This window comes from Aulonocara sp. 'chitande type north' Nkhata Bay, linkage group LG23 (genome assembly GCF_057382095.1).
Source record: "Aulonocara sp. 'chitande type north' Nkhata Bay isolate Kocher_YH1m ecotype deep benthic linkage group LG23, A_spYH_male_GT1.1, whole genome shotgun sequence".
In the NCBI taxonomy this organism is placed as follows: domain Eukaryota; kingdom Metazoa; phylum Chordata; class Actinopteri; order Cichliformes; family Cichlidae; genus Aulonocara; species Aulonocara sp. 'chitande type north' Nkhata Bay.
Window position 1 is genome coordinate 7,233,373 of NC_141365.1, and position 18,072 is coordinate 7,251,444.

General features: G+C 40.6%; 1 protein-coding gene across 4 annotated transcripts in view; it reads right to left on the reverse strand.

Annotated features, from left to right (window-relative positions):
- Positions 1-1,706: 1,706 nt before the first annotated feature.
- The window catches only part of gatad2ab (GATA zinc finger domain containing 2Ab), a 33,348-nt gene continuing 16,982 nt past the window's right edge, over positions 1,707-18,072 (reverse strand). For all 4 annotated transcript variants that reach the window (XM_086282922.1, XM_086282925.1, XM_086282923.1 and 1 more), the window contains exons 2-11: positions 13,869-14,177; positions 8,269-8,392; positions 7,887-8,018; positions 7,155-7,226; positions 6,238-6,354; positions 5,858-6,058; positions 5,509-5,758; positions 4,973-5,379; positions 4,623-4,845; positions 1,707-4,415 (exon numbers count right to left, since the gene is read on the reverse strand). In XM_086282922.1, the coding sequence (XP_086139048.1) occupies positions 4,282-4,415; positions 4,623-4,845; positions 4,973-5,379; positions 5,509-5,758; positions 5,858-6,058; positions 6,238-6,354; positions 7,155-7,226; positions 7,887-8,018; positions 8,269-8,392; positions 13,869-14,164 (1,956 nt within the window). In that variant the 5' untranslated portion in view covers positions 14,165-14,177 and the 3' untranslated portion in view covers positions 1,707-4,281. The remainder of the gene's footprint in view (positions 4,416-4,622; positions 4,846-4,972; positions 5,380-5,508; positions 5,759-5,857; positions 6,059-6,237; positions 6,355-7,154; positions 7,227-7,886; positions 8,019-8,268; positions 8,393-13,868; positions 14,178-18,072) is intronic.

The window sequence follows — 18,072 nt, forward strand, 5'->3', positions numbered from 1 at the left end:
CTTTTCAGTCATCGACGGTGCAACAGCCTCCCTCACTTCCCCTAAATTCACAAAAGCACAAAGACGTCCATGCATACTCCCTGGTTGCCAAAGGATCCCTTGATGGAGAATCGAGAGCAAGCACCAGAGTGAGGAAACACTCGACTGCTCCGTGAATCACAAACACTACCATCTCTCACGTGGTGGTGAGAGATAAATTGAATCTATTACCTTAACTGAAGTAATAACACTTTAATGCCAACGTGGCTACAGAGCAGTATTTTTGCAGCTCCGGCATTAATCATAGGTGATATTATCAGCGTGATAGTTAGGACCTAATAAATGCTGCCTCTTGATATCAATCTGAAGCAGCTGATAAAATGTAAACCTGTTGAAAATGCAAACCTATTAATTTACACAGAGCTGCGCATGCACACAGAGAAGGGATATGTATAGCAGTATCACAAGGAGAACCTGTGGTTGCCAAGGAATGAGGCTCATGAGTGGGTTGTGGTAATAAACAATAGCCCACTTTCTTTTTTTAAAGGTCTCTCTCCCTTTTTCACCCTTCACTTTGCCCGGACTTTCTGACTCCTTACAGCTCAGTTAACAGACTGACGCCTGTATTTCTTTTCCATTACAGAATTATTCTCCTGCATTTTATTTCAAGCTGCATAAATGTACCTATTAGGAAGATAACGACAAATTCCAAGGAGGAAAACAAAGGGAAAACCTGGGCGTAAGGAATGTTGGTAAACTCTGTCCCCTAGTGGTCTTAATTAATATAGCAATAACAGCCCAATAGCAGCAAAAAAAGGGGGCAATAACCTTTGAAAGCCTGAACCATGAAAAAATTACCAAAAAACGCAAATTCTTTAAAAATTTGGTATTTACTGAACCATCTGACAATATTTTTAGTAAATTAAATATTCATTTGAACACATGTGTTTCAATTTGCATTATATTTCCTGGCATTTTGAGGGCAGTAACAATATTGCTGTGCCATACTGCAAATTTTCTTATTGATCCAATACCAAGTATATACAGTACAGGGCCAGCTTACTTCATTCGGTCTGCCCACCAGCAGCAAAACAAAAATAAGAGACCAGACAGGTTAACATCGGTGTTATCTGTCGGGGAAAGTTAACTAATTTTTGACTGGAATTTTACATCGACTTAAAAAGGAATTTGACCTTTTTAACTTTGTGCATTTAAAAGGTTTTTGCAATGTGTAATGTATTCTAAAAGAACAGCCTAAAAAAAAAGAAAAAGTGCAAGGGCAATGCACAGATACATATAGCTGGTAGTGGTAAACAAGCAAGGAGCCAAAAAAAAAAGGGGGGGGGGTCAATTTCTACAACTCCAGCCTTAAACACACCAATAGGCACCAAAAGGCTTCCAAATTTTCAAAGTGGCCACACCCTTTTTCTAGAATCTAGATGGATGAGTAGATATGTCATTCAGGGAGGAAACTATACCAGGGTTTTGTGCTGCTTAAAATCAACAGTTTAGCTTGGGATTGTTCTAAAGTCGCCCTCAAGTGGCCACTAGCAGAACAGCAATTGTTGACTGTAAGCTGTCAAACCAAAGGAAGAGGTTTTCATATATATATACACACACACACAGTGTCTATGTTAATGTGCTTTTTAGCTTCATTAATTATCGTTTATATGCAGTCAGTTCTAGAAGTTGATTTACACCACAAATAAACAGGTCAACCAGCCATGAAAGAGGGATTAAAATTAGTTTTATTATTTGATAGAGCAGGAGAAAAAAAAAAAAAATCAAAAAAAACCCAAAAAACATTTTCACACTGTTTTCTTTTTCATTTGGGCAGCACTTCATTTAACAGCGCGTCGACCCCAAATAAACGGAATGGTGATGTTGTCAAACAGCAGCAGCAGGCGGCAGTAGTCAGGACAGCGCAGGGTTACTTTTAGCAGGGCACGAAGTGATGGGCTTATTTCGATTGCTTTTCTTTCGCATCCACAAGACGTGGACCGCTATCTTCTGCCTGTCAGGAATGTGCAGATAACCTGGAATATTTCTGATGCTACTTTGAGACAGAAATACGAGATCTTGAGCAAATCAAGTTAGAAACTATATTCCTGTACTTCTATCAGCAGTGTACTGGTGCACCATCCTAAATGAAACCCAGGTGTACAGTGATAACACAGCGCAAAGGATGTTCATTTACCTAATGCTGGCAGCACATACCAGCAGGGCACCTGACAAAAACTTCTGAGCTGAAGAGTATATGGACATGAATAAAGGACTCACATCCTTATGCCATTAAAAAAAAAAAAAAAAAAAAAAAAAAAAACAACAACACAAAAAACAAAAAAAAAAACATTACATCTGTATTGATGAAATCCAGAGTGAAGCAACGGGCCTGTAAGACTGGGAGTTCTGATCAATGAAGACGTAACTGGATCATTTCTGCGTGAAAAGTATAAAATAAAAGATAAAGGAAGCTGGGGAAAAAAAAAAAAAAAAAAAAAAATCACTGCTGGGGTGTTCAGCTTGTCAGATGGCTATACCACTTCTCATTAAACAAACCTCTGTGATTAAACTTAAGACAACATTTTTACATTTTAATTTAGAGACATTTTTCAAAAAGTGCCTGTAAAAATCATTGCTAAGTGGAGAAACCTGGACCACCCCAGGGGTTGAAATGAAAGGGGGGGGGGGACAACACATGGTAGTAAAATAACAGAAGTCCACATGCAATGGAAAATTCCCATTTTACATGTAGACATATTGTACTTCACTAGCTTATCCTGTGCTGCTGCAACCTGATAGAAATGCACTATAGCTCATGTGAAAGGCAGAGTTAGCTCAATTCAATGACCTGACAGAAATCACACACACTTTAATGTTAAAGACTAGAAGTTCATGTCATTTGTTGCTATAGGGGTTTTTGCATAACTACATTCTGAATGCTGTCCAGCTTCTCTTGGACCAATCATAGGGTATGTGGGAGCCACTTGACAAACAAGAGAAAACAAATTCTAAGTGAAGATCCTTGCAAACTTAGGGCATACGCATATGTCTTTACTAACCCTATAAATAAATTCAGATAGTTTGTCTATAGAAGGGGGGGGGGGGAATGCACCACAACCTATGACTAAAAGCAAAAATAATGTCAAAAATATGACATTCCTTACACCCCCTCAGTTTAGCATGAATTCATGTTTATATTCAGAGAGGGTTCAAATAAACTAGAAACCTTCTAGCAGAAGGGATTCCATTTGGGCTCCACTAGTTCTTTGGAAGGTTTATTTTACAATATTCATTAAGAATATGCCCCATGTTTTTCTTTTTTTTAACGAGTCAGTGAAACCTTAATTTTTATTCTTTCTCTTGATCTTAGAAAAAACAAAGCATTTAAAAGTAGGCTGCAACATGGAACCCAGCAGATGTAAAACCACCTCAACAGTAACATTAGCCTTTAAATTCAGACCTCGACATGAGGCCACTTCCAAAGTATCAGGGAGCACAATATTCCAAACACAGTATATGACTTACAGAAGAAAAGACAAAATCCTAACATTCAGCCATACAAAATAATCCAACACACATCAACTTCTCTATTATACACGCTGTAGGTTTGAGAGAAGAGGCAGTCTGTGTGTAGATAAGATTTTTTTTTTCCTCCAGTTTTCTTTTTTTCTTTTTTTTTTTTTACTTTATTCATTTTTGCAAAGCTGAAGCAGTTCTTATTTTGTGGATGGTCCTCAAAGCTCAACAATTCCTGTAATGAGGTCTTCAGTTACGTTCAGTTTGGCAACCACAGCCTCAGTCTGACTGGTTCAGACTAGACAAGGGCAGGAAGTAAGACGAATCTCTTACGGTGGGTAATAGTATTTATTACTTTTCCTTGCCTAATCCAGAGGCAGAGGAGCTCAGGGATTCTCCGGAAACTTCCTCTTGGTGCAACTGGAAGGTTCAACCAATATACAGGGAAGGGGAGAGGCAACATCACTGAAGAAGTCTGTAAAATTGTACACACGTCATCCATATATCCCTCTGAAAGGGTACCCATTTTATATTTAACATATTCCTTGTATCTTGGAGCTGTCACAGCACAACTCCAATGGGGGAAGGATTCAGAAAAGGAAGAAGGTAGCAGAAGTATATGGTGAAAGGTGTAAGGACACCTCTATCCAACAAGAAGAGGCCAATTCTGCACCGTTTTGGCCAGAGGCCGAATCCATAGAAAGAATTAGAACAATAATGTGAATGGCTGTTATTGATGTTAAGGGAGCTAAATGTTATGGTGTCAAAGGGAGTGGGATTGCATTATTTCCATGCGTTTGCTGCTTGGGAGATGGAGCGGGAGGGAATCATGTCCAGAAGATATTCTCGCTGACGCTCAACTGAAGCAGAGGTCTTATGAGCAGACAAGCTGGGGTTCACGTAGGCCATGGTCACACCTGTCAAGGTACAAATACATAAGCAAACACCTGAAAAGCACTACAATGAAATACGGAAATGAAAAGGTGATGCCAGAAGGAATGGCACTGAAGAACAAAAAGTAACAGTACAACTCAACCTTACAACAGAGCGATTACTCCAAAGATGAGTAGAATGTAAGAACATTTGAAGTGCATTCTCTACATAATTGTCTCCGGTTTATATACCTGCATTGCCACCGGTCTGCTTCCTCCAGGCAGCCACGTTGCCCTGGTTACCACTGCCACCAGCACCAACCTTTGCCCCCTGCTGCAACGAGCGAGCTGCAGCATGCTTACCGGACCTACTACCCAGTGCTGCTGCTGTCACAGCATTCTGCAGCTGTGAGGAGGAGAAAGAGTGGGCCACACCACGAGCGTTAATTGCAGACTGGAGGTGTGACAGATGACCCTGTACAGACACACAAAGATCAGAGTTTTGGTGCAGCTGCACTACATTACATTAAACCAACATTGTGGCTGTGGAAAAACATTTAAACCACAAGCCTGGTCGTTCAACAATACAGTCAAATGCTTACCTGCTTAATGCTGGAGTGGTGAGTAGACACAGGTATGTGCTGCATGGCAGCCCTGACCTGCTTATAGTGGTGGGAGACCAGCACCTCATTTTTGGACAGTGAGGAGGAGGACAAGGTGGATTTAGAGATTGAGGAAGCAGAGGAGGAAGAAGAGGAGGCTGCCTGCTGGAGGATACGCTGTTCAATCTCTTGCTCCTGTTGGAGTGCTTTGACAAAGGCTGCCTTCAATCGACTGGTGTGCTCGGCCTTTAGGGCCTTTTTCTGATTGGACGACATGCATTGGTCACAGAGGATGGTCCCAGCCTTCTCCTTTCTCCAGCGAGAGGTAAAGTCAGTCTTACACTGGGCACAGGTGTATGGCTCTTTGGGAACGGAGCTGGCCATTGCTGCAGCTGGGCCAAGATTACCTACATTATGGATAACAGACCCATGGTAAACGCAGAGGTTCTTTGGACAAGGTTTCATACTATAACATTCTGCAGGTAGATCTACTGCTGTTCTGTAACATCTCCAAACTAGTGCAAACATGTACCCACCTCTGCCATGCATCTCCAGAAGTTTTTGCACCACTTCCTCTAAGCCCAACAAATAAATGAATTCATTATTGGCTGCAGAAGGCAGGAAGTTGAAATCAGGGGCAGGAGGTTTTGGTGGAGGGATCTCGAGCAGCGTCTTCTCCAATTGCTTACGTAGTGCAAGTTTAGCAGCTGCCTGCCGGCTGGCTGGAGAGTCATTGACACTAGAGTTGGGTGAGACTGAAGAGCCCTTTAGGCTGGTTGGAGAGGCCTAGACACCAAAAAGAAGAAGAAGAAAAAAAATCCTGTTACAAATGACTATGAAGACACCATTTTCATAGTTAGCAGACCTATGCTAAATGCACCTTACCTGAGGGATGTTGACCATGACATTACTGTTGGCCACATTAGCCACCCGAATGAGTCCCTGCTGAATGATCCTCTGGCCCTGGACCTGGACATTGGGCACAGAAGCCCTCGGAGCCAGCAAGAGTGGAGGGGGCCCTGAGCCGCTATGCTGCTGCTGTTGCTGACGTAGACTGGCTATCTGCTGGGGAGTCACTGCAATAGGCTGATAGCCACCAATGGACACACAAAAACAGACATTAGAGAGGACAACTATCCACAAAATCATGGAGAGATGCGAGAAGGAAAAAGAAAATATATATATCAACCAAGAACCTTAAAGTTAGTTAACAGAAGAATAAATTTAAAAAAAATTAAGGTTCTATATACTTCCAAAACACTAACCTGGGCTCCTCTGACCAGGGGGGGCATGACACTCTGAGAGTTGTGTTTGGACAGGATGTGTTGGCCACCCCGCACCAAGGGAGGGGGAATCACTGTGCCTGAGCTGCGACCCGTCACCTGTAAAGTAAAAACAAATTGATCAAAACTGAATGGCCTTCCTCCACACAAGTCGTAAACTGTCTGCCGTGTGTGTTATATGTCTTATCACTGCTATAATTTTCTGTAGTTTTACATGCAATTACACAATAGCAAGACAAAGTTTGTCAACTAACAACTCTGGTCTAATCGTCTATATTACAATAACAGCCAAATACAATGTGAATAAACAAACAGCACATGAACTGTTGTACAGAGTAGGTGAACTCTTAAATTTAGTAATTCAAAGAGCTAGATTATGCCGCACCATAACTTGTGTGCTTTCTTGTCTTGATATGTCATCCAACCTCTCCAAACCACTCATCTGCCCAAAGAACGCAGTCCCAAGAGTGTTTTATAATGAACTTAAAACATGTCTCAGCAGTTACGTTCTTTCATATTTGCATGCTGTGGTCTTGGTGGAATAATAGCACAATGACTACCAAGACCTGAACTTTCAACAACTGTAGAAAGTTTGTCTCATTGTGAATAGATGGATGCCCAAGTCGTGAAAAAAACATTTTGAGCCTCAGATTCATGTATCTCACCAACTGGCTGGACTGTAAGTCAATACTCAGTGAGTTTGATGACAATGAAAAGAGAACTTGCTTGCAATTCCTTTTTATTCAAACTGTGTTTGTCAAACTGTGACTTAGTTAATGACAAGACCACATAATTAGAGCAGTCAATGCAGAATTTCCGGTTTTTCCAAGTGGTTCACAAACAACTAGTGCAACTGTAGACTCTGCAATACAAGTTCGGACGAATAAGTGAGTAGCTACCTGAAGGGATCCTTTGCTTGATGTAATACTACCTCTCACCAACGGGGGAGGAGTAGCCACAGAGCCAGTAGCCTGAACATTAAGGAAACAGCATTACAAAACATAATATTTTAGTACAAACATTACATCATATGTAAAACAGACATTTATAGCCCTTCTTCGCGAGTACCTAACTCAGGTCACCTTGGGATGACTCAGTTTTTAGGGTTTTCCATTAGGTGGTAGTACCTGGTACTCTTTTAGTACCTACTCAGGCAGGGTTCCAAGTGATCGAAGGCCATCCGAAAATGTGATGTCAACAGACTGCATGCCATCGATTGGCTAGTCAGTGGTGTCAGGCAATTACTGATGAATGTGTCTCCCTTCACAAAAATCAAAACCACCCTTTTCTAAACCTGGTATCGAGGTAAATGGCAAAAAAAAAAAAAAGAAAAAAAAAGTGTGGTCCCCAACAAAAAGCCATTCACTGAGCAGCCATATACCAGCCTCGATGTCCTTTTTTGTGGAGGACCTCACAGGACTTTCAGCCGCACTGTTATAACAACCCTATGCTCATTAGGTGGTAGATCATTGTAAAAGAAAATGACCGAAACACAATCGTGTAGGTACTAGTGGAAAAGGGCTATCAGAAGAATGGGACTTGTCTGATAAGAATTACTTGTACCTACTGGCTTATACAAAAATAACACAGATAAAACTACAAAAAAAAAAAAATGTTAAAGGTCTGGTTACCTTCTGTACTGTGCTCTCCTTTTGGATCTGGCTCTGTCGTAGTTTCTTCAGCAACACTAGTTTGGCCTCTTGGAGTCTTAGTTCCTCCTTGAGCTGTTTGATGATGCGCTCCCTTTCCTCAGGTGAACTCTTCTATAAAATGCCATAGAAGATAATAATGAGAAATCAATTATAAGGCTGGGAATTTCCACAACAGATTAACTGGGCCAACTCAACACATTAGATAACTGAAATAAAAGCACATAGAATGCGTCAACAAAAATTGCTGCATCTGTTTAAGTGATACATTTTTCTATCGTTTTTCGGACAAAGTTGGAAAATGGAGTTTTAAATCAGTAAACAGAAAGGAATCGTTACCGATGTATAAATTATTTTTTCCTACCATAAGTTTATCTGTGTCAGTCTTTGAGAAGCAGTGGCCATTCATGAGGGGACTAGATGGCTCATTGTCCGATAACACAATCACATCATCTGGCGAGGGCGGCTGTCGCTCTTTCTTAATGTCGCTGAGGAGAGAAATATTGAAAGATCATTTAATAAGAGGCCGCTTTGTATTATACTTTGATACACTTTAGTGTTAAAAAAAACAAAAACAAAACTGTAGTTACAATGTAGTTTTGTCTTTCACCCAGTAGATGGTAGTATTCAATTATAAGTTTACCTTCCTTGTTGTAGTGTGAATGTGTGCTAGGACACACAAGAAGGAAAGAAGCAAGAGATCAATAATGGAGTAATGGCGGCAGGGGAAGAAGGCAACAACCCATTATCTCTGAAGAAAGGTAAAATCGACAGTCCTGAACGCTCCCGTCCAACAGCAAGATTGCACCCAAACAACACAAAGGCCAAATTAAATGCACTTATTTTTTTGTTTTTAAATTGAAGAAAAGGCTGAAGGCTTTTGATGAGATGTTAAGTAGCTTTTCCTGAGCACCAGGGAGAACAAAGGCGACTAGCGGAAAGCTTCATTTGCATGAGTCTGCAGAAGGGTGGAGATAAGAAGTTGGGGGTTGTTGTAATTTAACAGCTCATGGACCATGGCAGAAGAATAAATCTGCCTCTGTCACGGTGGGGAGCCTGTCAGGTACTAAAAGACTCAGTGGTAAGGAGAACTAAGGGAGGGTGGGCTGTGATATGACACTATGTGAGGGGTAGTGGTTAGTGCCATACTGTGGAGTTATGCATGTACACATGCAGTGTAGTTATGTAATTGTTCAATTGCTGTCAAGCTGGAGGCTTCAGGGCTTCAAGCGCAGACCCAGTTTGCCACTCAGACAAGGCCTCACCCCTCCCCTAACTCTGTGGCGAGGCCTGTGGCCTAGCCAGATCGGCACAGCCTGGGCCTCAGCTCTCCCCTCCCTCCCAGCTGCCGACATCAGAGTCACAAGCTGAGCAGAGCGGCGGTCTGCTGGAGACACTGGAGAGGGTGACAGTGAGGGGGAGGGGAATATACATGGCCAGGAGCCAACCTATTGTGTACACTCTCTCTTACTCTGTTACTTCTTCACACACCCCTCCCCCATCCTTACTTACTTCTTCATCTTTTATACTCCAACTCACTGACTCAGACCTTCACATTTTTCTCTTCCTTTTGTTCACTTCTGTCTCCAGACACGTTTCTGTGCCATCTACTCCTCCTTCACGGCAGCTGCCCTGACAACAACCCTCAGCAGATATTGCACGCTCAGTTCAATAAGGCAAGCAATAACCATGTTGTTTATGGGACAATCATTTCCTTAGACTACGCAATCACAACACAAATCCCAACAAACACTTGGTGTCATTAAAAAAAAAAAAAAAAGGGGGGGGGGGTGGGGGGAAGAAAATTCAGCTACTGCCGAGAACACGAACCCTCCTAAAAGAGTACTTTCCTGACAGGATTCATTAAAATCTGGTTTGAAAAAACAACAAAAAAACATGAGATAACCTGCAAGTTTTAGAAAATGCTATTCCAAGAAAGATTACCCTCCCTAAGCACAGCCAAGGTTTTTCTCCCCATAGGTTTACTTGTCTTTTTATACAACATGTTTAAAAACAGCACAACACATAACTAGGCACTAGAGGAGAGGTGGGAGCTTCATCCTCTCAAACAAAAGCTTAATGGCAACCCAGCTCCTTGACTGACTTAGTCGCTCTGCCAAATGACACAGAGCACCAACCACTGCAAGCTAGTAACTATTGAGAACAGCTTACACAAGCGTCACAACACACACCAACTTGGTTATGTAATGTCCAGGGTTTCTGCAATGCTCGGCTTCCCCAATCGTAGATTCACACTGAACCTACTGTAGGACTGCTGAATCAGTCATGAGGTGCAGTGGAATTCTCATTCAGAACGCAATGCAATACTGCCAAGTGCCATTTCAGACTACGCACGACTCTCGTAAGGTAACAAAATTCCATGGCTAATTACAATAGCAAATAGAACAACGTGCGCAAATATTGGCATATAGTTATAATGTACACGAAGCATTAACATGCATGCAAACTACTTGAGTAATGCCTTACCTTAGGGCAGAGGTCAACAACCTGCCCTTGCGAGGCATGGGTTAGAATTAGAGTTAACTGTGAAAATTTATATGCATTAATTTATCCTCTCCCAATTACTGCCATCCACCCATCACTCACATGTGCTGCTCTTTTTTTTTCTCCGATTGTTTGGTAGGAGATGCTAAAATGTCTCTTTTGATGTCAAAGGCTGCCGATGCCTGCTTTAGGGACAAACTTGTGAAACTGCAAAGTTGAACACACCAAGCAAAAACTTGGTCGAAAGGTCTGCAAAAGCTACAAGGCTATAAAGTAAAGTTATAAAAATTCTGGTTACTGTCGAAGCCTGCTTCTGTATTAAAAAAATACTAAAAAATGAAACAAAACAAAAAAAACCCAACCAAGACTAGTTGGTATGGTATGAAAATGACAAAAAAAAAAAAAATGCTATAAAAGCACCCTAAAGATGTGGATGGTCATCAATGGGGGGGGGAGAAAAAAAACAAACAAACAAACAAAAAAAAAAAAAAAACACAAAACCCAAGCTTCCGCCCAAAACAGAAGTCTCTATGAGCTGCTAAAATTTGGCTTCACATGTCCTTGCTAAGTAAAACACTGAATAAGAATGGTGTTAATGGAAGGACGGCGCAAAGGAAGTCTATGCTCTCCAAAAATACTACATTGTTATAAGTCTCAAGTTAACTTCAAAAGGCAATGATGTGACTGGATCAACAAGGGCATGGCACACCAAAACCAGTAACTTGTTTTGACTATTAAAAATGTGAAAGGATCAAAGGTTGAGGCTGAACTGCTACTTCTGGGCCTGGATGCCCTTCAGTTCTTTAGGGAACAATGAATTCAACTGAATCAAGAAAGTTTAGCATATTTCAGGGGAGCATTTAATGATGTGAAGCTTAAGAAAGGAGCTGGATGATGGTCATGATAAGAAAACCAGTGTTTTTGAACTGTCCAAGTTAAGAGTTCCAACACCGACCTAAAGACTACACTAGGTTGTGGATGTGGTCAGCTGACAGATGCCCTGAACAAGTGGTGCTGAAGGAGCTTGAAAAACGCATGTGTAGCCAGTTCATTATAGTGTATCATGTGAATGAGTCTGCAGATCTCGATTATTTGACGATATTTATTTAACAATAACAATGTATTGAATAATGACTTTAAAGATTGTCAAAAAAAGAATATAAAATAGTGTGCAAATACTGATAACAGTGCAAATGTTTGCAATATAAAAAATAAATGAAAAATGTAAACATCTATGTTTAGTGAACTTTGCAGTGTTGCTCTGTGGTGCAGCTACAACACTGTAGCAAAGTTTACACACCATGTCTACTTGATCCATGTCTGACTCCGCGAACCCATAATGTTTCCACACCACTGAAGTTTTTTTTACCTCTCTTTTCAACCAATGGCAGTCACTCTCCTCTCCAAATAACTTCTGCTTAGCTTTCCGAGCTTCCCTCGGGTCCTCTTAATCAGCGGTCCCCAACCCCCGGGTGAGTCGTTTGGTACCGGGCCGCGAGAGTTGAGGCTCAGGTGTGAAATGTATAGTTTTCAGGGTTTTTATCGGTTTTCAGTGTTATTTTGTTATCGTTTACTCGGTTTTCCTTGGTCTTTTCACGTGTGTTATGAATAAATCTTTTTCGGTACCGGTACTAGTTTTATTTTGTTGTATTTATCCACAACACCTTAAAGGCCGGTCCATGAAAATATTGTCGGGCATAAACCGGTCCGTGGCGCAAAAAAGGTTGGGGACCGCTGCTCTTAATTGTTGTGACACGTGTTCGAAATGCAGAAAGGTGCGCTCGATTTGCCACACGGAGCAGCGCGAGAGTAAAGCACGAGGGAGGGGCTAATAATCGGCTCAGTCATTTTTAATGATCATTGAAAGCCCAGATCGTAGTTGTGATTAAAATTCGATTAATCGAGCAGCCCTATCAGAAGCTCACTAAATTTAAGAGCGCCCTTGATTTTTCCAGCCTGCACTGTGAGTGATGACTCAGTGTTTTCAATAAAGATTATTTTTTTCAAACTCTAGTCAAGTTTTGTTTCTCAATAGTTGTGACGTAGATGAGGATCAGACCATATTTTATGAGTAATCGATTCAGAAATCCTGGTCATTTCAAAGGGTTCATAACTTATTTTTTCTTCCAACTGAATACGTGCACACTTCCAAGATGTCCAGCTCAGTTCAGTTACTATATTTTTCTCTGGCGAAGAAAGATGTGGTTTGCATTCCATTTCAGTAATAGTTTTACAAAGCTTGCCAAGACACACCAAGTCCTCTATATAGTACAACAATAAAATCATCATTATGCGGCGAGTATGCACACAAACGCATGCTGAGAGTTAAACGGGGGCCAAAGGTGACGCCTGTGTGTCGTTATGATGCACCACAGACAGAGCCAACAAACTTTCAGCATAATCACAACCCTGTTCCACTTTAACTGCCATCAGATCAGTGTGTGTATTTATCGCTCTACCAAACACGCATCACATGACATCAGGCACTTCTCTGAGTAGTCATGTGACACACCCACTACCCCTCCTGGCCCCTCCTTCCTCCAACTGCTCCTTCCAACGTGGAAACCATGGCAACGGCCAGTTAGAACCAGTTTGTGACACATAGCCTTCATTTTGTGTGAAGTGTGAGGCAGAGTTCAGGTGCTGCTGTGGGAGAAAATGGAGCCCAGGCCTCAGGAGCCTCAAAGTTTTCAAAATGGGGGCAGGCTGCCGACAACCACACAGCGACTTCCTGTATGACTCCTGTCAGACCACTTGCTGGTGCAAAGAAACGAGAAACTCCAATCGACACGTCTCAGCACAAAACCTTGCGTTGTGCATGAAGGCATGAACTTCAGGGCCTACAATACATAAATAACTCTTGAGAAGTTTTCAAACAATCTTGCACACAAAAAATGTGGATGAGTACTCCAACTCAACTGTCCTTTTAACCCATTTGATGATTGAGTAATAGTTAAACATAATCAAATGGAAACAGAAAGAATTTTGCATTTTGATGATTAGGGTCTATTTTATGAAAGTGCAAATACGTGAAAATTGTTTTCTTTGGAGACAGCTGGCTGACTATGCAAAACTCAAGACCCAGTGTACACGCAAGTCATAAACACTTACCGATACCAGTGGGCGATAATCATTGAGTCAAATCAGTTTTGCGCTGACTAAAATGTTCAGCATTAACGTAATAAAGTTAAAAAAACATTAAAATTTAACTGTCATTACAGATTAGTTCATTTTCAGTTTAGAAAGACGAATATAAATCACACCTGTTATGAGTTAAATTGAAGCTAAACATCTGTATTGCTCCATTTTAAATACTTCACTTTTTAAATCACAAACTTAATGTCTGCAACAGCACAATGTGAACTAAACAGGAGTACATTCCCTGTAGCCAACAAACTCTGAGCCCCTACATTAGCACTGTTAATATTACTTCTTTTCTGAGCTTTTTACTTTTCTCACCTTTTGGATGTGCTCATGTCAACAGGCTCATCTCCAGTTTGCACCTCCACCTTAATGGTCGCTTTCACTTCACCAGCCTTCAGGATGCTAGCTGCTACCTTAGCAGCCTGCTCACTCTTGAGCTTGACACTCTCGGTTCCAGATCCCACAAGGGCCAGAGGGGTCCCAGCTGCATCGCTCTTCTCCAGTTTAACACGTTTACTGTCCATGTCCCCCAGGGACCCAGCAAGAGCTGCATGGTCCCTCTCTAGAGCCCGCTTCTGGCTGCGTGTTTGACGCACTGCGTCCTCTGACATGGCTGCTCTCACCCTGGAGAGAAAGACATAAAGGAAAATGTTACAAAATAAAGTTAACTATATTTAAGGAAAAAAAAAAAGATTTGGTTGTGGAAAAAAAATGTTGTCATCAAACAGATTAAGGTGCACTCTTACTGTAAGGCTAAGGTTCACAGATTTGGGGGCAAGCCCCAGCAGACTGGTGAGGAATATTAAGCAAATCTAAGCTGAATAATTGTGGGTTTTTAAACAAAATTATTTCGCCATTGAAACAAACAAATTTGCCAATGCTACTGTGCACAGTTGACTTAAATCCAACATGATCTTGCCCCAATGCTGAATGCGGCCTGGATGTTTTTTTTCCCTCATGCAAGAAAATGTTTGAGAACGACTAAACGTCATCTGTGGAGGTTCTCAGTCATCTAAGTCATAGTAGTTTAAAGTGCTTCAGTTGAGGGCAGCTGTGAGGAAAGCTTTTAAAATAAATAAATAAATAAAATAAAAAGGCAAAATGTCTTCAAAAACCTAAAAGTTCAGTTGCCTTCGACTAATTCAAACCTGATTTTGGAATTTGAGACAAAGAAATGGTAGTATGCATCTCAAAGTAAACTACTGGTCAAGATCTCAAGATACCTAAGCTAGGCAAAACTAGATAGCAGTCTGTGTGTCAACTTGTCAACAGTGCTGACATATATGGTCTTGGAAGCACCCTTTGTCTTAAAGCAAAAGAATGAGAGAAGAGTGGGGGAGGTAGTTTAATCGAATAATCTAACATGAACTCAAATTAAAAGTCAGGGTAGGATGCCAATCAAGTTTAAACAAGTTACATTTGTTTGAAGATTTTAAGCAATAAATCACATTTTATTCCACTCACTCCTATACCATGAAATATAAGCAAGAAATGTGTCAATATAAGTTGTAGAAGTATGCTATAAAAGAATACACCTTTAAATTGATTTTTTAGTCTATAAAATGTACAGTTTAAAATGATAACAATGTAATAGTAATATCTAATACAGGCATCTCCTTTCCTACTGCCAGTGACCCAGATGCTGACCTTAATCTCATTCAGTACAGTTGCAGCAGACGATAAGAGACCCACTTAGGTTTCTGAGAAAAAGCCATTACACAGCAGAAAAATAATACCAACACTGTGCAACGCTGACACCAACCACACCAATGTAGGCCACATATTCATTAAGCACTTTGTGCTTATAAACATTTTCTCTCATGTATCCAAAGTTTCAAATATGACAGACTGACCAAAATCATGAAAATGCCTATTGCATATCTAATGACACGCTTAGACTAACCACTAACTGTATCCCAGGATTGTTTGAAAGACAAAAAATGTTCGAATTTATAAACCAGACTAAAACTCGTTTATGCTTGACAAGAGATGAAGGTTTAATCTCAAGACAAGACAGTAGAATAAAGCAAGGGAGATGGTTGGCTATAAGCACATCCTGCACAGGAAACAAGGCAGTAGACGAGGAGAAGAAAATGCTTGAGCCGCAATGCTTTGGGGCTCATCAGCTGATGATGAGCTAATGAGCAAACATGGTTCACTTATGTGTCAGTTAAGAAGAAAAAAACTAAATAGTTAAAATTTAGTACCTTAATGTCTTAAGCCAACAGAGAAGGAGGAAAAAAATTGACCTGTCATTGCAAAATGATATTATTCCAACAACTACTGAAAAAGCAGTACTTAAAATTAAATATCTTTTGATTTGTCCCAGTGAACACCCATGGTCATCCGCTGTCACTGTATGTTACACAATCAGAGCATACGTCACCTACATTCCATTGTTTAGTCTGGATCTAAATGCTCTCTTATCAAACTAGGGCTAATGGGATCTGTGGTTATTTTAGAACTGGTACTCAATCCCTTTTAACGTTCAGAACTATTTATACTAGTTCTACATTTTTAAGGTATAAACAGTTAGGCTGTCCAGTTCTTTGGGTTCTTTAACCATGCTGGCTCACTCACAGGATGATCACACCCCAAATTAATTCTCACACATTTATTGAATCACATTTGTTTATTAAATTACTATACATTATACTAACACTCAGCATAAAAGTTAACTGGGTGCATTTATATTTAACCACAGGGCATCTTATTTGTTAATCACACATGTCAGCAAAATGTCATAATTTGTATTGTAACAAAGTCTTGTGTCTCCATGTAAACTCAAATATTAACTTGTTCCCAGCTTATGAGATGTGCACTGTGATATGTTTGTTGATAAACACTGATATTCCAATGACAGGAAAAACCTATAAACTTATAATATAATATCTGATTGCTTAGCTGATATTTGACCAATAAATGAGAATCTTATCATTTAATGGTTGTCTTATCTGCTGAAAGAATTTGGTTGTTGTCCTCTACCCATATTGGACCATTTAATAACAAAACCACAGTTACAACTGAATCGCTATGTACAGTAGGACTGTGCCACATATCATCTGTGACAATGCCAGTGTAATTTTTTTTTTTTTAATTTTAAAAACACAAAAAAGGTCATATCGCAATATCACTGGTATAGCATGCACTCGCCATGCACTCAAATCAAATCAAATCACTTTTATTGTCACATCACATGTGCAGGCACACTGGCACAGCACATGCGAGTGAAATTCTTGTGTGCGAGCCCCACAAGCAACAGAGATGTGCAAACACAACAACACAAACGAGTAAAATACAAGAATGGCCAACCTGAAACTAATAAATATATGTACAATATATAGTGTATGCATTTCTGGATGTGTATACTAAATATTTTCCTCCACTCCCTAGCGCACACAATGACAAGACAAGCCTGGGCATGTCTAAGGGAGCCACAAGAGCAATGGCTGAGTGTCAGCCTCCTAAAACAATTAACAACTTCAGTAAAGGACGACTTCAACAACCTTTGCGAAATACGCAAGAAAACTGCTCCTGCTAAAGGTGAAAACAGCAAATTTGTTTTGCCATCAAATACAAATGGGCTAGAAAAGAGGAGATGTTGGCAGCTGGCAATGTTCAACCCAAATGTAAACAAACAACTCTACCACACGTTGCTGGAGCACTCACTAGCTACACTCCATATAACAGGAAGAGCTAACGGTGAATGGAAATTACCGACATGGTTATGTGGTGGAAAAGCAGCAATTTACGCAAATGACTAAAACACTTGATCCAAGATACAAAATCCCAGTCAGAAAATACTTTTCAGTTTAAGTGAGAATATAATGGAGCTTTACTTTACTGTTAAACTAAAGTGTTCAACAGTTATTTTGTGCTTTTCCTTAAAATTTAGAGGGAATACACTACTTTGGGTCACTACTATTGCACTCTATGACCCCTTTTCCATTAGTATCTACTCTGATCGACTCGCCACGGTTTTCAAGTGGGTCATGGTACCTGGTACTAAAATAGTACCTGCTTGACTGGGGTTCCAAAGCGATCTCAGCAGGTACTAAAATGTGACGTCCTCCATGCCACCGACTGACTGATACAGTGGCGTCACGAAAATCAAAACTGACATTTTTGAAACCCAGCAACAAGGGAAATGGCTACAAAAAACAATGCTGTGGTCTCAGAGTATGACAAAAAGCCGCAGACTGAGCTGTGGGTATATTATCGCTTCGATGTCCACCTTTGTAGCATTTGTGTCGCATACCAGTTACGTCAAAGAACACGCGACCACGCTGCTTTAACGAAGACCACGCAAATTGAGTGGTACTCAACTGTAATGGAAAATCAGTCGATCAGAGGTGAGTAATGGCTGCTGCTGCTGGGACCTTCCAGTAGATTCACACTTCAAATTAACAAGTGATTTATCAATGACAGCAGCGCAAGGATGGAAAATGCACTTCATGGTGCCTGCAAGCATCAATGCCCACCCGATATCATCAGAAATGTAAAATGTAAACACATTTTC